The sequence below is a fragment of the Stegodyphus dumicola genome, chromosome 6 (assembly GCF_044657685.1).
Source record: "Stegodyphus dumicola isolate Sdum_Otavi_A_Nest chromosome 6, ASM4465768v1".
NCBI lineage: Eukaryota > Metazoa > Arthropoda > Arachnida > Araneae > Eresidae > Stegodyphus > Stegodyphus dumicola.
In genome coordinates, this window is record NC_140773.1 from 88,710,369 (window position 1) to 88,736,519 (window position 26,151).

A 26,151-nucleotide genomic window follows, 5' to 3' on the forward strand; every position below is an offset into this window, starting at 1 on the left:
TTTTAATAAGTATCTTTAATAAATATTTTTTGTAAATTCTTTCTGCCACCAGTCATACATGAAACCATGTATGACTGGTGGCAGAAGCTGCATTTAACTTGCAAGAAGATTTATTATTGTTAAAGGGAGGAATACCAAATTTACATGATTTTTGTCACTAGCAACAAGAAACAGCGTAAGCTGCATAAATTTGCTGGACGAAGGTATGAATAGTTTCTAATCCATCTTTATCTTTAGCTTTTAAGGAAATTATTTAATAGCAAATTTCACTTTTTTGTCAGTAGATGGCACCTTTCCTTATTTGGAGCTTTCTGGAATAATCTGGTCTAATATTATTGCGTCAGCACAGGCTTTTCTTCATCGTTTTCATTTCTGCAACTGAAGAAGAAGGTTCTATTCAAACCTTCGGAACTAGTCCTGCAAATTTATGCAACTTATGCTGATTCTTGTTGCTTTATATCCAAAATTTGTTCTGCGTCATGCAATTTTAGTTAATATTATTATAGTATTTATCTTAAAAGTAATATGTCAGTTTTGCAATAAAGAACAAGAAATACTGAAGCAACAAGCAAGCTTTATTAACAGTCTCCAATAAATATACAAGTAACAATGGCTGTAAAACAATTTTATCACATAACCGCAAGCTTGAAACAATGAGCACAAGTGAAGAAAATGGACATGAAGGTAGTCATCATTAACTATTTGGCACTAAATTAAACTCTTTGATTAAAATTAAGCTGGCATTTACAGAACAGCAAAAATCAATAGTCTGCGTAAATTTTTAATATATTATCACAAGCAACGAGTCGGAGTAAGTGTAAATAAGATCAAAATAAATCATGTAAGAAGCGTTTGATAAGCATCTTCTTACATTCATAACACGTGAGATTGTTTTTATATTATATAAATGTTTCTGTAGAGGAGAGGGAAGGAAGTCATACCTCACTGAGATAGGTTGAGAAGATTTATCATTTATCTTGCCCAGAATGAGAGGTCGGCAATGCACTTGAGACAAACGAATTTTTAGCATAATTGGTAAGTTACTAATTCTTTATGTAAATATAAATATGTATGTACATGATTAAGTATTCTTACCGCAGAACTATCATGCAAGTGACAACATTTACTTCTTACTAGTTCCTAAAACTTTTTCAGAGTCATAACCAATTGCCTGGCCACTTTTCATTTTCTCAATGAACTTTGTGGTCTGAGAATTTGTGAGATACTGAGGTAACATTTTGATAACTTACATCAATTCCAGGAACAAATAAAAAGTATGCAGTCATTAACAATTTTTTCATTAGCTGCATGTGATTTACGCCGACCTCTACAAGGCATTATTCTAAATATTATATATAATATTTCTACATTCCATAAGCTTCCAGTTGTGCAGTAATCTGCATACTTCACTGTGAATCCAGTGGCCAAAAGAAGCAGATATAGAATTATATTTTATAGAATAATTTTTTGTAAATCTATATCTTTGGAATGTGATTGTCTGTTAGTTAACTAGCTCTTGAAATAAAATAATAATAAGTAAACAAGCTGTGAAAGCACCATGCTTATTTACATTTGTGGATCTAAAATTATTTCAAGTTTGAGACATTGCATACGGTTTGATTAATGGGAGGAAACTTGGAGAGGTTTCACTTCTGACTTCATGCTGATGTTTATCAGATTTCAGCAAATTTTGTTACATTATTCTGTAATGTGTGAATACATTAGAAGGTTACATTTCATAGCACTTTTAGAAAAAAAAAAAATTATATTGAAGCTAGATAAAATAAGATTTAACAAACATTTTACAGATTTGTATATTGAAGCTACAAGCAATACATAACAAAGAGGTAACACATTTTACAGGTTTATTTCATTGGCTGAAAGTTTAATTTGATTGGAATTATAATTCCATAAGAATTAATTAAAAAATATATTTTACAATAATCACTTCCAAAACTAAAAGGGGAAAAAATGTTGTTTTTCATATAAATTACATTTTTATAATTAAAATAATAATAAATAAATCATTCATTTGATATAGTTTTAAGCTGCCTACAAGCATTTCAAATGCTTAAAATTTTATTAAAAGATGAACTTTTTTTTTAAAACTTTCTTGCGTTTGATTATTTGATCTGGATATTGTGCAAGTTCTCTTCGCAATTAAATTCAACAACCATAAAAATTTCAAGCATTTAATACAATTTTAAAACTAATTGAAAAAACTGAATTAATTAAACGTTCTAATTTTCATTTCTAAAATCAAGATCATCCACTGCATTATTTAAAAAACTTATCACTCCTTTGTATTAAAATTACTAGTTTTGCTAAAACAACTATGCTCAGTGGCAGGGAAAATTGTATTGAAATGTGCTGTACTATAACGTACAATAAGTTCTTGATTTCGCGATTTAATTAAGTTAAAAGAAAAATACTGTCATCATCATTCATAGTACATTCTGTGTTAATAAGCTCCCTTTTCTTATGTATTCATAAGCATGATCTGAAATACTTGCCAGAGATCTAAAATTATCCTAATTTTCTAGCTCGTAAATATAGATATTGCTGAAAATTAAATTAGTTAGAGAACCAATAAAAAAATTACTGGACTATTTTTATGCAAATTAAATGCAATAAAAATGTTTAAAAGTACTCTTCTTCCCTTGCTCAAGTATATATAGCATAACAGTTATTAAAACAAGTACTAAAAATGATTTATAATGAAATTGATGCAGACGAAACATAAAATTCAAAATTTTTAAACTATAAGTTTTACAAAACTATTTTAAAAATGAAAAGGGGTTAATAATTCAAAAAGAATCTTTTTGATTTCGTTTTTATTATTGCCTTTTCTATTGATTTTAATATCGTGATTAAAATTGCATTGAACTAAATATGCAGTTAAAAAAACTTTTAATGAATAATGAAGTAACTGTATTTAAAACAGTAACAATTAATGAATGATAATAAGCAATTTTATTAATAATAAAATAATTGCATTTAAAGTAATGATCTTATAAATATGCATTAAAATATTGAATAACTGAACTGCTAACTGGCTTAGAGAAGTAAGAAGAATAGAATGGGGTATCGTCAATTCAAACATTATTAAAGATCAAGGAAATAAGGAAAAATTAATAAGGTAGGCCCTCTTTTAAAATATAAAAGAGAGAGAAGGAAAAAAGGTATTTATTGAAACTGGCATTATTAAATCAAGAGACTGAGTATGATAATTTATGAATTGATGATACAGGGTTAACCAAATGTGACACATGAGAATATGCTAATCTGCAAATTTAATTTTACAAATAAAAACGTTCCATGCAAGATTCCCGAAATCATACCATAATAAGTTTGTAAAGTTTGCTTATGAAAATGACATGGTAGTATGAAATGTTAGTAAGAGGCATTAATAATTTTTGTCTTTTCTGTATCTTCGGTAAACCATAATAGGCGTAATAAGTATTTTTCCTCTGAATTGGGAGCAGTGAACTTCTGATTTAAATAAAAGACTTGCATTTGTTCTGTCATATATTAAGGAAATTCCCCTTTTAAATCTCAAGCATGCCGCTTTAAGAAAAGGCCATTAAAATAAGTAATTATCGGAAGTTAATTTTGTAAAAAAGTACTAAAGATTCATAAATACTATAGCTATAAATTTAACGTTTTATTTTCTTTATTGACTTAATAACGAAGCTATATAATGATTTAATTATATAACTCAGTTAGCTTAAATGAGATATCATGTTAACTCAAATGAGACTAGTAAACTTAAATAGCTTTTACTCAAGTCTTGTTTTATAAAAGTAACTCTTTGCCAGACGGAAATATGTATCATATTAAGTGATAGTAAATTTTATTTATTTATTTATTTTTGCCGAAACAGTGTAAATGATGAAAATATTTCTTGTTCGAGGTTAATTTTTATTGAAAATGGGTTTGAATTATTTAGATCTTGATTAATCAATTTGATGAATTAATTCAGTAAATTTCATTTTCTAAGAATGTTTTAAACAGTTCTCTGAATAAAATAGAAAATTTTTTAATTTTTCCTTTTAATTTGAATTAAGCAAACTTCCAGTCAATTTATTTCCTTCAAAAATATATTACTAACAATAGAAAGATAGAGTCATATAAATAGTCACGTGTCATATAAAATTTAATACCATTCATACTTCCTGTTATTATTTCATTTGGTTAAACTCAGCCAATGAATGACATGTTAAAAATGCAATGCAATAAAAATGTAATGAATAATTTGCCATGGTTTTATTTAATACAAGAAATTTTTCTACATCTGTTTTCTATACATTTAATTAAAATTTATGCAATGTTTCCTTAAGAACGCAGTTTTCTTTCATTGCATTGCGTTCTTCAGAAACGTAGAATTGCCGAATTCTACTGATCTCTACTGAATTTGTTTTAGAATGTTAAAGCGTGCATATTATAGTTTACACTTTTTTGGTATATTTAGTAAAACAGCTAATTATTTTTATTGATATTTTAAGTGCACTTATATGATAGTAACCATACAAAATCTTTTAATTTATATTTTTTCATATTATGCAAGGATAATTTGCAAATTCCTGATAGAAAGAGCATTTTTAATTTCTCTTAGTTTTTATAGGTAGGAACTAAGTGAATATCGACATCAAACGTAATCAAATTAAGAAACAAATATATATAAGTATATATATATAAGTATATATCTAAGATCACATGTGTTCTTTTTAAGCATATCTACATTTAATATGCTTTGTCTAATTAAATACAGGTTTACACATTTCGCGGCTGTACATTTCCTTCAGCTAAGGCAGTGGTAGTAATCTCTTTACATATTAGAGTCCATCACAGTCATTCAAAATTCTGAGAAATGTGTAAAACTGATTTACAAAGTGGAGAAACAAATTCTCTGCCACAAAATTAGCTGGAAGTTGTATTCAAAAAGTATGTGCTATGATATTTCTTTTTGCAACTGAAATTTCAATACCCACACATTGGAAGGATAAGAATAGCAAGCAGCTTTCTAATCATATACTCTATCATCAGCTTAATCATTTTATTAAACTTAGTTTTGACTTTCAGCTATAAAATTTAATTTTATATCAAATCTAACTTCGGAACATTTTGAAATTTAACTTATTCTTGTTGAAATGCATGAATTAAAAAAAAAACTTATATGAATTTTTTTAAGAATGAAAAAGTATTCTTAACCTTCCTTTGTGTCATATATTTATTATTTCACCTAAATCTTTGTTTTGAAGATTTTGTTTTCATTCTTGGCACTTCATTAAGCTATCATTTAATCAAATGGCATTTTTAACAGTTGAAGACTGTGTACGCTTAACCATTAGATAATTCATTTAATGTTTATAGTATTTCCTTGTTACAACAGATTGAATGACAGTATTAAATTTACAGTTTTAGGAAAATGTACGATAAATTAAAATTTTATCGTCAATTCCAATAAAAATAAGAAACACTAGAAATGTTACGAATTTAAGTACTTTTATACTACAAAAAATACCAATAATTTTGATCCTTCGTTGTAAAAAGGAAATGCTAAATCTTTACGTTATTCCGTGAAAGCATTTCCAATTATTTCTAAGCACCTTCCTGAGTTTTCAGCAGTTTTGTTATTTCGTGCAACAAGTTATTTAGACTAGAATCTCATATTCTGTAATGTTTATCGGTTTATCTTGAATCGTTCTCTGATATCACGTTAGCTTTAGGCACTAAAGGACATTATTCTTATTACGATCTCACTCATCTTTTGCCTTTACAGACAACGTTCATAAATTTTTCGCAATTATAAGCACTAAATATATAAAGCCTCTAAGGTAAAAGTTCGGTTACTTTAGCATAATTGTCAAGAAAAATTTAATACAAGTCTTTATTTTCTATCAGTATCTCTGTCTTTCGCAGCAAAATTAATTCAAGGTTAAAACTAAGTCTGGCAGTTTCAACTGCTGCTCATATGCACTCATCCATTCAACTGATATTTATCTTAATTCGTAAGTGTCATTATCTTTCTACAGACCTCACTTTTACAATTCCAAACGATAAGCAGAGCAACTAGTCTCATGGTCTTGTAAATTGATAGTGCATCGACTTGCTGAAGGTGCAACGTCAATATTGTTAGCTATCAGGGCTTCCTGATTCACAGCCATCCAATAGCCTAAAGTATCTGTTTCATAAGTAGGTATGATAGTCACTTTTGCATCCTTATCTTTCCATTCTTGCTTTGCTTCCAACAAAGCATTAAACACTTCTTTACTAGGTTTTGTTCCACTAAAGACATAATAACGGGATCTGATACGACGGAAAAAGTCCGCATTGCAGTAATGAGGGTCTCCAAAATGTGGAACATATGTTAAATCGATGTATATAGGTTCTGCAAATTTATCGACTTCTTTATTATCATATTGTTCATTATTTTGATATTCTGGTGATAAATCAGTTTCTTTATTTGATTTTTCTTCTGATTCAGATCGAGGCACTGATGTATCTTTTTGCTCCAAGGATTTTTCACTTTTACTCTCTTTGTAATTACCATCTTGTTTAGTAGTTCGAGTAGTTGTTTCTTTAGCAAGCAATGCTAAACTCCCATCAATATCTAACGGTTCTGGTGGTGAAGGTAGCCCCATTGGTTTATCCCATTCATCTAAATTAAAAGACTTCTTATCTTCAGATTTTGTTTCTTCAGATTGGCTTGAGCTTTCTTCAATTTGCCTTGCAGTATCCCTTGATACTGTTGTTGTTGAAGAGGAACTCGATGACGCATCGTAAGTTTCACTAAAATGGGAAATAGTTGTTTGTGAGGTTTCGCTTCTTTCTTCAGAAAGTCTTGTGGTCTCCATGGCTAACTTTTTAGCATCAGTTGCAACTGTATGATCTTTATATTTAGTTTGGCTCGTATCTGTATCCTTTTCCTCCACCATTTCTCTGATTTTTTCTTTCGAAAATTCAGTTCTTGTTTTACTCTCAAATTGCATAGTTTCTGAGGCTTCTTCTTCCGCTTTTTGTTCTAACATTTTTTTTCTAAAAGTTTCTTCCAAAGGCTTTGTTATTAATAAAAATGGATCTGTTTCAACTTGCTCTAATTCTCCATATGAAGATTCCACTTTAGTAGATGAACTTTCCTTTCTTTCACTGGTTTCATGAATTGATGAAGATTCGCTGATTTCTTTTACTTCTATAACATTATCTTGCCCGACAAAACGATTTAAATCTTCTGTGGTGCCTGAAGATACGATTCGCTTCACCGCTACTGCTTTACTAGATGGCTTTCCTCCTGCTCCAATAATTGCATCCCGAATTTTGTCTTCTGTTAGAATGTCTTCCGCAGAAGTTTCAAGACCAGTATGATATATAATAATTTTCTTTTTAACAGTTCTAGGTTCCTTTTTAGACTTTTTCTTTCTAGGTGATTCCTCTGTTGAATCGCCTTCTGAGGCAAACCGAGATCGCGTTTTTTCTGATGTTTCCTCTTCTCCACACGGTTCAGACATTGATCTTGTGGTTATGATAGTTTTTTCCATTTTATCGTCTTTGCATATTGTTTCAGATACAACTTCTTCGTGAAAATCTTCTGATTCTGTTGATGTTTTTGTTACGGTTTTGTAAATTGTACCACTTTTATTTGTTTCGTAGTGGATCTCTTTCAGTTTTTCTGTTTCCTGCGTTTCTGTTTCTTTTACAGCAGATTTTGATGAAGTAACACTTTTCGTGATAATATCTTCGGTTGACTGACTCTCTTGTTCAAATTGCTTTTGCGTTTTTTCACTTTTCAGGGTCTCTGTAGTACTTCTTGTACTGACATCTGTGGTATCTTTCTCCAGATCGGAATACTCAGATGTACATAGCGTACTTTCAGTTTTCACAAATTTTTCAGACGCACACGAGCTATCGATTTGTTCTTTTTTTTGCTGTTCAGGTACCAATTTTCTTGTTATTACGGTAGTAACCTTTTCTGTTGTTTCTAAGTCGTCTTCTTCGATACCAGATTTAATTCTAGTTATACTTTTTTCATCAATACTTTTTGATGTTCTTGTTAACTTTGTTTCAATACCATCAGCTTCTAAAGTTTCTTTAGAGCTATCTATTTTTGAAGCACTTATTGATAAGCCTCCAGGCGTATGATCATGATATTTTAATACCTTAACTTCTTCAGAAATATCAGGCTCGTCTTCAGTGTTGGACTCTACTTTTTCACCTAGTTCATCCAATGATGAAGTTATAACTTTCGTAGTTTTCTTAACGGTTCTAATTATTCTCGAGCCATCGTCTGCAGTTGTTTCGGTCTCAGTAGCAGAGATGTCATCATCTAGATCAACTGGTGTTGATACTAATTTGGTTGTTGTTATGGTTGTAATCGTCTCAATTACCTCCGAGCCATCTTCACCTAGAACAGATTTTGTTTCTGTAGTTGATATACAATTTTCATCGCTTGTTTCATCAGTGGGCTTGGTCTCTCTTTTTGATTCATCTTTTTGGATGCCATCAGGTGATACTGGTATTTCTTGTGATTTAAGGGAAGTTTCTGTAACCTGAGCTTTCATTTTACTGCTTTTGCCTACCTCTAATTCTTGCTCTCTTATTTCATCGGATGATGAAGTTATAAATTTCGTAGTTTTCGTTACAGTTTTAATTATTTCCGAGCCATCATCTACAATTGTTTTGGTCTCAGTAGTAGACACGTCATCATCTACATCAGTTGGTGATGTTAATAATTTGGTTGTTGTTATGGTTGTAATCCTCTCAATTACCTCCGACCCATCTTCACCTAAAACAGATTTTGTTTCTGCAGTTGACATACATTTTTCATCGCTTGCTACATCAGTGGGCTTGGTTTCTATTTTGGGGTCACCTTTTTGGATGCCTTCAGGTGACACTGGTATTTCCTGTGATTTAAGGTTAGTTTCTGTAACTTGAATTACACTTTTGCTACTAATGCCTTCCTCTAAGTCTTGCTCTCTTATTTCATCGGATGATGAAGTTATAACTTTCGTAGTTTTCGTAACGGTTCTAATTATTTTCGAGCCATCGTCTGCAGTTGTTTCGGTCTCAGTAGCAGAGACGTCATCATCTCGATCAACTGGTGCTGATACTAATGTGGTTGTTGTTATGGTTGTAATCGTCTCAATTACCTCCGAGCCATCTTCACCTAGAACAGATTTTGTTTCTGTAGTTGATATACAATTTTCATCGCTTGTTTCATCAGTGGGCTTGGTCTCTCTTTTTGATTCATCTTTTTGGATGCCATCATGTGATACTGGTATTTCTTGTGATTTAAGGGGAGTTTCTGTAACCAGAGCTTTAATTTTACTGCTTGTGTCTTCCTCTAATTCTTGCTCTCTTATTTCATCGGATGATGAAGTTATAACTTTCGTAGTTTTCGTAACAGTTTTAATTATTTCCGAGCCATCATCTGCAATTGTTTTAGTCTCAGTAGTAGACACGTCATCATCTACATCAGTTGGTGATGATAATAATTTGGTTGTTGTTATGGTTGTAATCCTCTCAATTACCTCCGAGCCATCTTCATCTAAAACAGATTTTGTTTCTGCAGTTGACATACATTTTTCATCGCTTGCTACATCAGTGGGCTTGGTTTCTATTTTGGGGTCACCTTTTTGGATGCCTTTAGGTGACACTGGTATTTCTTGTGATTTAAGGTTAGTTTCTATAACTTGAATTCCACTTTTGCTACTAATGCCTTCATCTAAGTCTTGCTCTCTTATTTCATCGGATGATGAAGTTATAACTTTCGTAGATTTCGTAACGGTTCTAATTATTTTGGAGCCATCGTCTGCAGTTGTTTCGGTCTCAGTAGCAGAGACGTCATCATCTAGATCAACTGGTGCTGATACTAATGTGGTTGTTGTTATGGTTGTAATCGTCTCAATTACCTCCGAGCCATCTTCACCTGGAACAGATTTTGTTTCTGTAGTTGATATGCAATTTTCATCGCTTGTTTCATCAGCGGGCTTGGTCTCTCTTTTGAATTCATCTTTTTGGATGCCATCAGGTGATACTGGTACTTCTTGGGATTTAAGGGAAGTTTCTGTAACCTGAGCTTTACTTTTACTGCTTGTGCCTACCTCTAATTCTTGCTTTCTTATTTCATCGGATGATGAAGTTATAACTTTCGTAGTTTTCGTAACAGTTTTAATTATTTCGGAGCCATCATCTGCAACAGTTTTGGTCTCAGTAGTAGACACGTCATCATCTACATCAGTTGGTGATGATAATAATTTGGTTGTTGTTATGGTTGTAATCTTCTCAATTACCTCCGAGCTATCTTCACCTAGAACAGATTTTGTTTCTGCAGTTGACATACATTTTTCATTGCTTGCTTCATCAGTGGGCTTGATTTCTATTTTGGGGTCACCTTTTTGGATGCCTTGAGGTGACACTGGTATTTCTTGTGATTTAAGGGTAGTTTCTGTAACTTGAAATCCACTTTTGCTACTAATGCCGTCCTCTAAGTCTTGCTCTCTTATTTCATCGGATGATGAAGTTATAACTTTCGTACTTTTCGTAACGGTTCTAACTATTCTCGAGCCATTGTCTGCAGTTGTTTCGGTCTCAGTAGTAGAGACGTCATCATCTAGATCAACTGGTGCTGATACTAATGTGGTTGTTGTTATGGTTGTAATCGTCTCAATTACCTCCGAGCCATCTTCACCTAGAACAGATTTTGTTTCTGTAGTTGATATACAATTTTCATCGCTTGCTTCATCAGTGGGCTTGGCTTCCCTTTTTGGTTCATCTTTTTGGATGCCATCAGGTGATGCTGATATTTCTTGTGATTTAAGGGAAGTTTCTGTAACTTGAGCTTTACTTTTACTGCTTGTGCCTTCCTCTAATTCTTGCTCTCTTATTTCATCGGATGATGAAGTTATAACTTTCGTAGTTTGCTTAACAGTTCTAATTATTTCCGAGCCATGATCTGGAAGCGTTTTGATCTCAGTAGTAGATACCTTATCATCTAGATCAACTGGTGATGATACTAACTTGGTTGATGTTATCGTCGTAATCGTCTCAATTACCTCCGAACCATCTTCACCTAATACAGATTTTGTTTCTGTAGTTGATATACTTTTTTCGTCGCTTGTTTCAAGTTGTTTTTGAATTTGTGGTTGGATTTCACTGACATCAGAAGGCTTTGTTTCTATTTTCGCTTCATCTTTTTGTGTGCTCTCAGGGGATACTGGTGGTTCTTTCGATTTAGGGGAAGCTTCTGTAACTTGTGTTATACTTTTAGTGCTATCGCCTTTCCCTATTTCTTGCTCGCTTACTTCATCAGATGATAAAGCTATTTCTTTTGCTTTTCTTATTGTTTGAGTAACTCTTGTTATTTCAATACCATCTTCGCCAATTATTTTGCTTACCGTAGTATAAGTGTTATCAATCGGGGACGATATTAAAGTTTCTTCACTTATTTCACAGCTTTCCTCTCCGATGCTGGATTTTACTTCGTTTGATGACGCATCAAGGGTTGATGCTTTTGACAATTTACTTTCAGTGAAATCTTCGTGGTGGATGTCTTCAGAATAAGATATTCCGGTGTCTGCTGATGGTTTGTCTTTCTGCGTATATTCAGGTAATTTTAATGTTTTAACTGATGGTTTTTCAGTCTCTTTAAATGCAGAATCATCTTCACTAGTAATATATTCCACACATTTTTCCTTACCCTCTTCGTCTGACGTTACATTGACCATTTTTGTCGTTGTTATTGTTTCAACAATTTCTTTTGTCTCAAATCCATCATCATCTGTTTTGTCAGTTTCAGTGGATAATACAGGGCTTTCTTGCTTTCCTGGAGATGATATTAATTTTGTTGTGGTTGTAGTTGTAATAACTTCCAGTATTTCTGAACCATCTTCTGCAACAGTGCATTTTGTTTCAGTTCTGGAAATTTTCTCTTCTTCATCTTTTAATTCAACATGCTCATCTTTTTGTATTTCTTCATCATGCAATATTTCAGACGGCTTTGATTTTTCAGGTGATTTAGAAATAAATTCGGAAGTCTCTTTTCCTGGACTCAAATGAACCTCTTCCTGTTCACCTAGTTCACCAGATGTTAGTGTTGCCACTTTTGTTCTTGTAACCTTTCTAGTTTCTATTATTTCAAAATCATCTTCTCCATCTATTTTAGTTGCAGTAACAGTTGATTCATCCTCTGTTTCATCTGGTACTGAAATTACTTTTGTTGTGATAATTTTTGTTATTTTTTCAGTTCTTACTGAATCGGGTTCCACTTCAGACGTGCTCTCCTCTGTTATTATACTTTCTACGTCACTTAATCCTTTTCCTTCTTTTTTTTTAGCATCCTCTGTCTTATCCTTTTCAGTGCTACTTGTTTCAGTTGGTTTAGCTACCATTCCTTCAGCATCATAGGAATCTTCCGTAGTAATACATTCTATTACTTCCCAGTCATCTAATTCGTCAGTCAGTTCATCAGTCGATAGAGTTACAATTTTTGTCGTTGTTACTTTTCGAATAGTTTCAACCTCTTCTCTCCCATCTTCAACAGTTGGACTTGCATCTTCATCATGGTCATGCTGTTGGGAATCTAATTTTGTTGTTGTCATTACGGTTGTAATAGTTTCTGTTACTTTTGAATCATCTTCTGCTATAGAGGATTTTACTTCTGTAGATAATGTTATTTTTGTATCAGTAATATCAGTTTTTGATGATTTTGTTTCTGTGTCCTTTTGAATCCCCGCAGCCTGATCTTTATCACTGTCTTTCTTTGATTCAGGTTTTCCTATAGTTCCGCTATAAGTAGTTTTTTCGGTTTCAATAATACTTTCGCTTGAACGGTCGTCCGTATCCTCTTGTTTGCTTAGTTCGTCAGATGATGATATTACCTTTTCTGATGCTACAATTTTAACTGTTTCTGCGCTGCTTTCATCAATACTTTTAGGTGAAGAAGTATCCTCTGCAACTTCATCTTCAGTTGTTACTAATTTTTTTGTGGTTGTAGTAATAACTGTTTCAATTATTTCTGTACCGTCTTCTTTTATAAGAGATTTTGTATCTGTGGTTGATACTTTTTCCGCGTCTATTGTTGGCGCAACTGACTTTATATCAGTTTGATCATCTTTTTTGCTGGGTAAAGTTTCTATAACATCAGAGCTGTCCTCAGTTTGCGGTGCTTCTTGATCATTTAACTTATCAGAAGGCGATGTTTCTGACTTGCTTGTAGTTATTTGCGTAAGAGTTTCGGTTATTTTCAAGTCATCTTTGTCGGTTTTTTCAATTACAGTTCTAGACGTGCCATCACCAAGTTCAGCTGGGTGTGATACTAATTTTGTAGTAGTTATCGTAGTAACAGTTTCTATTACTTCGGTTGATTCTTCTGCGTCCTTAGCTGTTTTGGCGTCTATCTCTAATTGAGCTGTTTCTGCATCATCAGAAGGAGATTTAAGTACCTCAGTTGGCTTAAAAATCTCTTTGGTTGTATCTTCAACTGAAACTTGTTGGATCTTTAATTCTTTGGTTGCATCTGTTTCTTTCTCTTCTTTTGGTTCATATAGCGATGTTAACACTTTAGTTTCTGCTGTTTTTCGTATGGTTTCTGTTACTACAGAACCATCGTCGTCAACAACTTTAGTTTCAATGGTAGAAGTACTATCATCCAAGTCAGCAGGAGCCGACATTAGTTTAGATGTTATAGTGGTAATTGTTTCCGCTATTTCGGAACCATCTTCAGCTACACTGGATTTTATCTCCATTTTCGATATTTTCTCTGCATCACTAGAATCTTCAGTTTCATAAAGCGATGTCTTTCCAGGAACAAACTGTTGGTTTTCATCCTTGGTTTCGAGATCGATGATGGATTCACTTTTTTCTTCTTTATCAGAAGTTTTTGATAGCTTTGTTTCTGATGCTTCTTCAATGTCTTCAGTGAGTGGCGATGAAACTGATTTTACTGTAGTAGTTACAGTTTCAATGATTTCTGAATCATCTTCTGTTAAACTAGTTTTTATTACTTTTGTTGATTTTCTTTCATCTTTTTCTTGTTTTTTGGTTGTTTCTTTTTCAGTATCCATTGTTATTATCTGAGTATCTGATTCACGAGTTTCTTGCAGATGCTGTACGGATTCTATTCTTTCTGATGCAGAGCTGGATTTAGTTATAACTGTTTCAGATGTTGAAGTTTCTGTATCCGCTCTGATTTTCATGTCTAATTTTTTCGAGCGCTCTGTTGATAAAGAATCTTCTTCTGTCGGAATTTCGTGACCACCTGTTTCATATGATGTAACGGATTTAGTGACTACTGAATCCGTTTTCTCTACAAAAGAAGATTCTTTTTCCGTTATTATTTCTTCTATTTCTTCATGTGATACTTTAGAACCACTTTGTGTATACAAGGATTGCTTTGAGAATTTCTCTTCTGTAGCTGGTTTCTCATCGACATATACTTGTCTCGTTGTTTCTTTTGTTTCTGATGTGATCTTTTCTTCCGTCATTATTTTTGATGTAGCTTCTTCTATTATTTCATGCGTCTCAGTTGTCACTTTTTCTTTTGATTTCAGTATACCTTCTTGTAAAATTCGTTCTGCACTTTGTCCATCGAATGGTATTTCAGGAGCATCTGTATCAGGAGATGCGTCGGTTGTAGAAGTCACAGATTCTTCAACTTCTACTTCCACATACATTAGCTTCATTTTTGATGCTTCTGCTATTTTTTCTTCTTCTTCAACTCCTATTCCAAAAATCTTTTCTCTGCAAGATGAAGCTGTCGATTCAAAACTTTCTATTTCAGTAGCACCATGGTCTGAAATCGTTTCTATTTCATCTTCTACAACTGTTTCAGCAAAAATGTATCTGAAGACTTGCTCTGCTTCTGGTTTTTCGTAGACAGCTTTACGTGTAGCCGCATCAATTATTTCTGTAGATATTTCAGCTGAATCTGCTGCGCTTTCTATTGTTTCAGTTGGAATTTCGTGTTTTATTTCATCTGTTTCTGTTTTGAGAGATAAATGCTTTTGGACACCCGAAGAGGACATTTTTTGAAATAAGTCCTCTTCAAGGTGCGATTCCCTGGAAAGCATTTCCTCAAGTTCTTCGCTATAAAACTCAATTTCGTCATTCAATACGCTTTCAGCTATAGGAGATGAAATATCATCTGTATCCACAATTTTCATATCGGTTGATTTTAATTCTTCTATTTGTTTCAATGAGTCTGCGTCTCCCTAAAATGATGACGAAAGAAATTATTATTTAGCAGAAAATCATAATCAAAACTGAAAAACAAAAATTCCTTTTTAAATTCATCTTTAAATTTACATAACACTGCATTGAAATTAATATTATTTTGTAAATGTCCACAGGAAATGAAATACATATTATGCGATAAGACGGGGAAAAAATCTAACTTTACAATTTAATTTTTTTATTATAAAAATCATCAATCGCATTTTAAACTTCAATAAATGTTATTGTCGCGGACTTATTTTATTCCTAATTTTGATTTCAGATTACAAATGTAAATTAATCAATGTTGAAGCATTTCATTTAACAACAAGCTATTTCTAATATATACTCGGATATTGTTTGCGCAAGTAATAGACTCTGTTCACGTGACTTAATTAGAAGATCTACGTTCATTGATGAATTACATTAATTAAAATTTGCTTTGTAATGGAAGAATTACTTGAATGTAACTGAACTACAATAAACGAACAAGATTTCAATAAATTATGGGGAAAATATCTCAGGTGATTTTTTTCAACATTCTGGGAGAAAATTTATTAATGGCGCATCCAGAAACTGAAAGTATTCCAGGAAAAATAATTTCTGAATTTTAAAACTTAAATTATTACACGTAATATTACAAGTTTCATTTCATATTACGTTTTTATATTACTCTTTTTTCTCTTAATATTCATACATTTAAATTATGGGTACTCTTTATTTTCATCATGTCTTTTTTTAAAGTCAATCTACACAAAATCACTTTTATAATGATATTTCGTTTAAATATTTTATGTATATAAAATATTCTTTTTAAAATATTTTACTACAGTGTAATAAGATACAACAAAAAAGATATTGCTCAGTTATCTCAGGTTGCTTTACGTATTTTGAAGAGCGTGATGAATGTGTAAGGTTTATCCTAAGTTTCTAACAGTTATCTTCATTTAAAGCTACTTTCCTGTCTCTTCTAATTTCAACTTACAAATTTCCTGCCAGAGTATGTTTTTACATTTTTACAAATTTCCTGCCAGAGTGTGTAGAATCGCGGTTAATGCAAATGAAGGAAGAGCAGTACTTAAGTCGAAGTTCTACTGACCCAGTTAGAGAGCCAGAGATTCTGACTAGCTCGCGCTTGCCTTTTGGCTACACTCTCTCTAAGCTATTACTACACTCGGCCGTATTTCAGGCCCTTGATAGCTTCGCCGTTTAGTTAGCATTTAAGGGCCAACTCCTGTAGAATATTGATAGCTTTGGCTATATCTTTTAGTTAAGTTTGATTTCCTTAGTACTTTTGAGTTCAAGCCCAAGTGGAGGCTTTTCTGTACGTCCTGAGAATTATGAGAATTACAGGGGTTGGACAAAAATATGGAAACACCTTTAAAAAAACATGTTTCTTTGCTTAATATGGTGTAGGAAACCCGTTGGCATCCAAAACAGCTTGCAGTCTTCTCGGAATGGATAAATACAGTTCCTGTATGTTTGCCAAGGGAATATTATACCATTCTTCCTGCAAAACAGTGGCAAGTTCAGATAACGATGTTGGCGGTGGATAACGAGAACGCACTTTCCGTTCCAATGTAGACCACAAAGGTTCGATAATATTCAGGTCTGGTGACTGTGGTGGCCAGGGGAGATGGGACAACTCATCCTCGTGCTCAGAAAACTAGTCCTGGACAATGTGAGCTGTGTGAACAGGGGCTTTGTTGTCTTGGAAGACACCATCACCATCGGGGAAGAAAGTTTCTACCATGGGATGAACTTGATCGGCCAAAATGTTCACATAAGTCTTAGCAGTCATGTGCCCTGACACAGTTATCATGGGGCTAGCAGAAAACCACGATATGGCTGCCCAAACCATAACAGAACCACCGTCATGTTTCACTCTTGGCAACAAGCAGTCTGTATTATAGGCTTGAGATGGCGTTCTCCAGACGTAAACTCGGCCAGAAGTGGGAAACAATGTGAAAGAAGACTCGTCAGACCATATTACTGGCTTCCACTGCTCTATAGTCCAGGCTTTATGACTTAAACACCACCTTTTTCTGTTACGGGCATTAGCATCACTGATGAGTGGCTTCTCAATTGCAGCACGGCCAGCAGTTCCCTGTTTATGAAGCTCCCTTCTAATTGTTTTGGTATTCACAGGGTTCGGTAACACGACATTCATTTCAGCAGTAACTTTTGCAGCTGTGCTCTTCTTATTTTTCGTCACAATTCCCCTTAATGATCGTCTGTCACGATCACTCAGGACACACTTTCGTCCGCGCTGTGATTTAGCAGATGATGTTTTTCCGCTTTTCAAATATGCGGGATAAATCTTCGATACAGTACCTCTTGAAACACTAAACACCTCGGCTACCTTGCTTACGGAAGCACCTACCATACGTGCTCCAACAATTTGCCCACGTTCGAAGTCTGTTAACTCTGACATAATGCAATGACAACCTCACATAACAGTACTCCGACAACAACTGAACTGTTTAGCACATTTACGAAGTTGTATAGGTGGCGTCAGTAGTCAAAAACGCCAGCGCCACCTACATATTTCATTAAAATCAATCTTTTTTTTCAAACATGCATTTCACAAGGTGTTCCTATATTTTTGTCCATCCACTGTATGCCATCTGTTAAACCTTATTTTGAGCAATAAAGAAAAATTAACCCTCTTTGAGGTTACGTTTCTGTTTCCTGAGCTAAAGCGATTATTCGTTTACCAGTTCTCAAGGTTCCACACAGCTGCAAATTCTAGGTTGGAACTCTATAAATGTATACAAATTAATACGCTGATGGTGAGTGTTACGAAAACAAACTCAAAAAGTTCATTTGAAATATAGATCTTGATTATTGTGTAGCCCCAAATGACTCAGATTTTAGAGAAACTTAAATAATTCCACACTTTTTCATGATACCTATCTTTCGATCATAGAGGCAAGGAAAGTGGGAAACTCTGAAAGAAAATATTGCCTGGAGCTGTACGTTAGTTTAGTTGGGCCTTGGTAATAGTTTCCAGACTATTAAGATTTTCGGAGCGGGAATGAGAAAAATCAACTGCGCCGTTGCCTGAAGTTAAACTGTGGATATTCAGATTGCTAATTTCTACATCGTGAGGGTGCAGTTGAGAGGAATGTAGTAATTCATTACAATATAGCTATGAAAATATACTGTAATGCGTAGCTCAACCTCTTTATTTCAGATGGAATGGTTTACCGCCTTTATTTCCTCGCAACTTCGATTGGCAAGCACACATAATATGCAGGGCAGAAAGTATGGAAATATAATGCCCTGAAAATGATGTGAGGTTTTATACTGAAATCATGGCAAGCTACTTGCTGAAGAACGCAGCAGATTAGCTACATCCTTCAATATGTAACTTCCCAAATTTTTTAGATACTCACTAAAAAATTTAAATAAATTATTTAAAAAGTATCTAAATAATTTTTCGACCATATAAATACTATTATAAGCATTACATTAATTACTCAAGGGTGTATTACTAATGGTGCGGATATTGCAGATCTCATCAAATTTTCACTTATTTATTTAATGAAATTATTATTATTGCGAGAGCTAAATTGTTTAACATGGTTCGAGTTTTGTACGTAATGCTTGTTCACAGAACTGTTTTTAGTTGACTTTTGATTACTAAAATCGATATATTTCTCTAAAGTAGATAGTTAATGTCAACTGAATGTTTTGCGCCGCCCTGTTGGCATAGTGATTGGTTTAGGTTCGAATTCCAGTGAAAGCATAGGTATTTATAAGAGTATTGTGTGTATGCGGCATTGATGCACTTTAAGTACTATAGAGCTGAATGTTCTTTCGAGAACTGAGTAGAAAGTGCAAAGGGGTTGTTGAATCTCGGATCCTGAATCCGTGCCTGGAAGATTCTTCTTTAAAACTGGGACAGAGGTGGACGAATTCGTACTGTTGTCTATAAGGTCCCCGAGACCTAAGCGTACGATAGGCGCAACATTCGCCTATCACTAGCTTAGGTCATGACAGCGATAAAATTCGTGCACTTGATCTGATGTTATTCTCAGACAAGTAAGTCAAAACAAAACTTGTCATATGTTACCTTCACATGAAAATTTTCTCTCATTCGTTATCTTTAATTTTCAATACTACTACTGTTAAATAAAAAGTTTAATGTTATAGGAAGCACTGTTTTGTTTTCTTCAGCTTACCTCTTCACGCAGTTCAAGCTCTTTTATAACCTTCGGTGAGTCTGGCTTTTCTTCATCTTCTTCCTTTGCATGAGTCGGTGATTTTTTTGCGTCCTCAGCGGGTGCTTTGGTTTTAAGAATTTCTTTCTCCGCTTCAGGTATTGTATCTATTATTGCTTTGTCCTCTGCTGCACCTTCTACGGGTGAAGAAGCCAATTTTTGTTCTACTATCTCATCCACTTGCACTTTATCTTCAATTTTTACAGCTTTTTTCAAGTCTTCTTTACGAGATATGAATTTTTTCCTTACTATTGTAATAATTTCTTCACGATATTCAATTAGGTACGTAATAATTACCTTTTTACTTATAGCTATGTTCTTCCTCATAAGCTCCTCGCATATAGTTTCTAGAATAATTTCTTCCCAATCTTCTTCTGATAGACCTTCCAATTTGATGTCCCTGATGAGGACATACAGCACATTTTTATCTTCTGCTGTCATTTCCTTTTTTATTTCTGCCATAGAGATAAGTTCAGTCTCTTCTACTGTCAGATCTTGTTTACGAGATAAGTATTTTCTTCTCACTATTGTAATGACTTCCTCACGGTGTTCAGTGAGGTACATTATAACGATTGTTTTGCTTATTATCATGTTCATTTTCGTTAGCTCTTCGCATACAGTTTCTAGAATAATTTTTTCGCAATCTTCCTCCGGCAAATCTCGCAGGTTGATGTCCTTGATGAGGGCAGACAGTACCTTTTTATCTTCCACTGTCATTTCCTTTTTTATTTCTGCCATGGTGATACGTTGTACTGAAGGAGAAATATTTTCTTCTTTTAATTTTGGTTTCAGATCCTCTTCACGGGATAAGCATTTTCTTCTCACTATTCTAATAATTTCCTCACGATGTTCAATGAGATATACCATAATTACTTTTTTACTTATTGTTAAATTCTTCTTCGTAAGCTCTTCGCACAGAGTTTCTAAAATAATTTGTTGGCAATCTTCTTTCGATATATTTTCTAAATTTATATCATGGACAACAAATGATAGTAGCTTTTCATCTTCTGTTGTTATTTCTTTTTTTATATAGGCTACCGATATATGTTCTTCATCCTCTCTAGATTTTGGTGTTACCTCCTTCTTTGCAGTTTCTGGTTTCAACTCATCTTTCGGTGATACATCCTTCGGCAATTTTGGTGTTAATTTCTCTTCAGGAGACTTAGGTTTTTTATCTTCTGTGCGCATTTCCTCTTTCGGTGATACTTGTTTTTCAATTTCTTTTGATGATTCCCTTTCAGATTTAACGCTTTGTTTAAATTCTTCTTTTTGTTTGATTGATATTATGTCCTCCTGTGGTGATACTTGCGTTTCTGTCTCATCTGGAGATTTTAGTTTAATATCCTTCTTGGATGATATGCTTTCCGATCGCAATTCAAGATTTTCCTCCTCTTTAGGTGATAGTTGCTTTTCGATTTGTTTTGGATATTCCGATTCTTCTGCTTCTTTTGATGGTTCTGGTTTAGTTTCCTCTGTTTCTTTTGGTGACTGTGGTTTTATATCTTCTTTTACTTTTTCTAGAGGTATTTCTGCTTCTATAGTTGATGGCTGTGTTTTCAGAGACTCTGGTTTTGCTGTCTTTTTCTCTGGAGACAACAGTTTCTTCTCCTCTTCGCCCAAAATTAACATTTCTTTTTCTTTTCCTTTCGGCGATTCTATTTTTTCCTCTTCTTCTGGTAATTCTGACTTCTCGTCTTCCTTCGGTGATTTTAGTTTAATTTCTTTCGGTGACTCTGGCTTTATTGTGCCTCTTTCTGCCAATGGCTCCTCTTTTGGTGATAAATGCTCTTCCGTTTTATCCGGTGATTTTGACTTTACATCTTCTGTTTTCAGTTCTGTCTTTACATCATCTCTTAGTTCTGTAAGCATTTCTTCTGCTTTGGCATCTTTTGGTTTCTCCTCTTCCTTTAAAGATTTTGGTTTTAATTTTTCTTGTATTTCCTCTTTTACCTCGTCTTCGAGGATGTCAGGTTTCTCCTCTTCTTTCGGTGATTTTGATTTCATTTTTTCTTCCGGCTTCTGTTTAATCTCCGCAAGCTTTTCTTTTTTTTCGAGGATTTTAGGTTTATCTTTTTCTTTTGGTGATTTGGCCTTTGTTTCTTCTTCTTCTTCGAGTTCTTTCTTATCTTCTTGTTTCAGTTCAGAAGGCTTTCCTATTTCTTCCAAGAGTTTGGGTTTGTCTATTTCCTCTGATACTTCTGGCTTTAATTGCTCTTTCTTCGATTCTACTTCGACTTCTTTTTTTAACTCTAGAGGCTTTTCGTCTTCTACTGGTATTTTAATTTTGTCCTCTTTTGGTGTCTCTAGCTTTATTTTATCCTCCATCAATTCTACTTTGGGTTTCTTCTCTAAGTCTTTAGGTTCTTTTTCTTCTGAAATGTTAGGTTTTTGCGCTTCTTTTGGTGATTCTGGCCTTATTATTTCTTCCTTTTCTTCTGTTTGGGGAGCCTTCTGTATTTCCATCGGCTTTTCTTCTTCTACAGGCATTTTAGGTTCCTTCTCTTCTTCCGGTGGTTTTAGTTTTATTTTTTCTTCCTCCTTTTCAACTTCAGGCTCTTCTTTTATCTCTTTAGGCGTTTGTTCTTTTGGAGTTTTAGGTTTACTATCTTCCTTCGGTGTTTCTGGCTTTGTTTCTTCTTCCTTCTTTTCTGTTTCGAGTTTCTGTATTAACTCCTTAGGCTTTTCCTCCTCTTCTGCTTTTTTCTCTTCTTTCGGGGATTCTGATTTTAATTTTATTACCTTCGTTTCTGCTTCTAGTTCCTCTTTTATTTCTTTAGGCTTTTCTTCTGGGATTTTAAATTTAGGTTCCTCTTTCGGTATTTCCGGCTTCATTATTTCTTCCTTTTCTACTTCAGGTTTTTCATCTTCTGTTGGGATTTTAAATTTCGCCTCTTCCTTCGGCGATTCTGGCTTTTTAATTTCTTTTTTCTCTTCAATTTTAAGTTCTTTCGGTAATCCTGTAGTTAGTTCTCCTTCCGAACTTTCTGCTTCTACCCCTTCCTTTACCTCTTCAGGCTTTTCTTCTTTTATAGAGAATTCAGGTTTCCTTTCTTCCTTCGGCGATTTTGGCTTTATTATTTCATCCTCCATTTCTGCTTCAGTTTTCTTCGCTGATTCTTTAGGTTTTTCCTCTTCCACAGGTATTTTAGGTTTCTCTTCTTTCTTTGGTGATTCCGGTTTTATTTTTTCTCCCTTTACTTCTAGTTCAATATCTTCTTTTATTTCCTTAGGTTTTTCTTCTTCTACGGGTATTTTAGGTGGTACCTCTTCTTTCAATAATTCAGGTATTATTTCTTCTACCTTCTTTTCTATTTCGGGCTCCTCCTTTACATCCTTTGGCTTTTCATCTCTCACGAAAACTCCCGGTTTTTCCTCATCTTTTGTTGATTCAGTCTTCACTGTTTCTTCCTTCTCTTTAATTTCAGGCTTTAACACTTTCGGTTTTCCTTCTTCCGCAGGCATTTTAGATTTCTCGTCTTTCTTTGGAGATTCTGGTTTTATTTTTTCTCCCTTTACTTCTAGTTCAATGTCTTCTTTTATTTCCTTAGGTTTTTCTTCTAAGGGTATTTTAGATGGTTCCTCTTCCTTCCATGATTCAGGCTTTACTTCTTCTACCTTCTTTTCTATTTCGGGCTCCTCCTTCATATCTTTTGGCATTTCATCTTTTACGAAATCTTCAGGTTTTTCTTCTTCTTTTGGTGATTCTGGTTTTGTTACTTCCACTTTCTTTTCTAATTTGGACTCATCTTTTATCTCCTTATGCTTTTCTTCTGGAGCTTCAGGTTTTTCATCTTTCTTTGGTATTTCTGGCTTTATTATTTCTTCCCTTTTATCTACTTCCTTCGGTGATTCTGGTTTTATTTTTTCTTCCTTTGTATCTATTTCGACCTTTTCTTTTATTTCCTCAGGCTTTTCCTCTTCCTTCGTCGATTCGAGCTTTTTTTCTTCTTCCTCTTCTGCTTCGGACTCTTCTTTTATCTTCACAACCTTTTCGTCTTTGAGAGAAACTTCAGGTCCGTCTGCTTCTTTTGGCGATTCCAATTTGGGTACTTCTACTTTCTTTTTTAATTCAGGTTCATCTTTTATCTCTTTGGGCTTTTCTTCAGGGATTTTAGACTTCTGTTCTTCTTTTGAGATCTCTGGTTTTATTATTTCTTCCTTCTTTTCTGCTTCAGGTTCCTCCATTTTCTCCTTTGGTTCTTCCTCTTCTGCAAGTACTTTAGGTTTTCCCTCTTCTTTCGGTGACTCTGATTTTATTCCGATTTCGGTCTGTACTTTAAGTTCCCTAGGTTTTTCGTCTTCTAAGAGTATTTTAGTTTCTTTCTCTTTTTTTGGTGATTTTGGCTTTGTTTCTTCCTCCTTCTTTTCTACTCTGGACTCTTCCTTTATCTCCTTAGGCTTTTCTTCTTTTACGGAGACTACAATTTCCTCTTCTTCTTTTGGAGTTTCTGGTTTTGTTACTTCAACCTTCTTTTGTAATGCGGGCTCCTCTTTTTCCTCAGGCTTTTCGTCTAAAATGTTAGGTTTTTCGTCTTCTTTCCGTATTTCTGACTTTATTATTTCTTCCTTCTTTTCTGAGTCAGACTCTTCCTTTTGCTTCTTCGGTTCTTCCTCTTCTTCAGGGATTTTAGGCTTTTCTGGTTCCCTTAGAGATTCTGGCTTTAATTTTTCTTCCCTCCTATCTAGTTTGGGCTCTTCCCCTACATCCTTAGACTTTTCTTCTTCTATGGGAGTTTTGAGTTTTTCTTCTTCCTTTGGAGATTCTTTCTTTATTTTGTCTTCTTTCTTTTGTACTTCGGGTTCTTGTTTGATCTCTTCAGGCTTTTCATCTTGTATTGGAATTTGGGGTGTTTCTTTTTCTTTCGGTGAATCCGGCATTTTTATTTCTTCCGGTTTTTCTAATTCTAGCTCTGGCGTCTGCTGAGTCTTTTCCTCTTCTATTGCTAATTTTTCTTCTTTTAAGGGTTCTGGCTCTTCCTGTTCTTTGGAAATTTCTTTTTTTTCTTCCTCTTTGAGCATTGGTGTTTTGATCTAAGATATTGATAGAAAAAGAAAATAAAAAAATGTACGTTTATTGCACCATTTATAGTTATACTTGATTATCAAAACGAAACTAATCCTAATATTTCTTTAATTTAAAATTTTATCAGAGAGATGAAACATTAATTCATGGAATACAACTAGAATGAATAAAAATTTCGTGAAACGAAATAATATTAAATACTGCTAGAATATAATTTCCAGTGTGCAATGAATATTTCATCAAGAATATTTAATTATATATTTCATATTTCCGTGAAATATTTTTAAATTAATATATATATTCTTTTTTTCTATTTAATATATATATATATATATGTAATGTTGTTAAGTATAGTATGATGAGGGTGTACTGGTTCCTTCAACAGAGGCCTGTAATTACCTCTGTACAGTTGTTCCTTTTACGCTCTTCAAGTAAGATAATGTTGGAGGCTCTCATTTTATGAATGCATGTAAATTTTTTATATTATTATTATTATTATTATTATATTATTATGGAATGTATTAATGCAGTTCTCAAAGGCCAGTTACCTTAATGCAAGGAACGGAGGCCTTTTCAAGTAACTGTCTAGGCACCCTGGGCCACCAGTGCAGAGGACACACTGGTTAGCTCAAGAGGACAGCCCTCTTGATGGATATGTTTGTTTAGAAGTATTGCGAGGCTTCCAGTTTGGTAAAATCAGGAATTGTAAATGAAAGATGATAACGGTGAAACCATAAATTTTGAAAATCTTAATCCTATTATTTATGATGTTAAATTATAATTTATCAGTATGGAAATAAGTATCATAAATATTTATGTGCATTAAATTTAATTATAATAAATGATTATGTAAAAGTTTTTGTGATATTCTGTAATAACAAGAACCTTCCCTGATGAATTATGATTATCTGAACTCTCAAACAAAAAGACTTTTGGACTGAAATGTTGAAAAATTCAATAGGACTCTAAAAATTAAGAATTTATTTAAAAAAAAAATTGATATTTATAAATAATACTTTACAGGATCAAAATTTTATTATTTATTTATATTTTTTTTAATTTGCTTGTGCTTTAACTCTTTTTCTTTAAAAAGGCTTCTCTGTCGCTACGCCTTTTTCTTTTTGAAGGGGGGAATATGTAAGATAAAAAATATGAAAGCAAACTTCTAAACTTAATTCACTATAACTTCCATTATTTTCTATTTCATTTGAGAACTTCCTCTATCTGTCCTAAAAATAGCGATTAAGTCTAAACTGCGTCATTCAAATTAATCACGCGATCTTACTTAACCCATAATGCAGATCCCTCTCGACCAATCACCAAATTGAAAACCAAAACTTTTCTCTTCGCGTGCTTCCATCTTTCATAACTACGCACTTCAGCTTTTGCCCTCTACTCTGCTAAGATGTAATTTCGCTGGCTTGCTTTCTATCCCAACAATATCAAAAATGTAAATCTTCTGTGGAAAGGCACGACTAGAGTGCCAAGTGATTGTGGTCACAAATATCAATTGGAAATAAAAATTGAATTAAAACTGCTTCGACTGCCAAGTTCTTTAGATATTACCAAGTTAGCATTAGCATACTACGCAATCAAATTCTTCTTCAGTATGGGTCTAATCACGCATCTACAATGTTCCGTCTTTTTCCTGTGCTTTTATTATGAGATATATATATATTATGTATTGTTTTTCGT

At 33.6% G+C, this 26,151-nt stretch overlaps 1 protein-coding gene across 1 annotated transcript in view; it reads right to left on the reverse strand.

Moving 5' to 3' along the window:
- Positions 1-554: 554 nt before the first annotated feature.
- LOC118189824 (uncharacterized) overlaps positions 555-26,151 on the reverse strand; it is a 150,181-nt gene continuing 124,584 nt past the window's right edge. Inside the window, exons 4-5 of the mRNA XM_085818652.1 lie at positions 19,395-24,464; positions 555-15,206 (exon numbers count right to left, since the gene is read on the reverse strand). Of these exons, the coding sequence (XP_085674778.1) occupies positions 6,045-15,206; positions 19,395-24,464 (14,232 nt within the window). The 3' untranslated portion in view covers positions 555-6,044. The remainder of the gene's footprint in view (positions 15,207-19,394; positions 24,465-26,151) is intronic.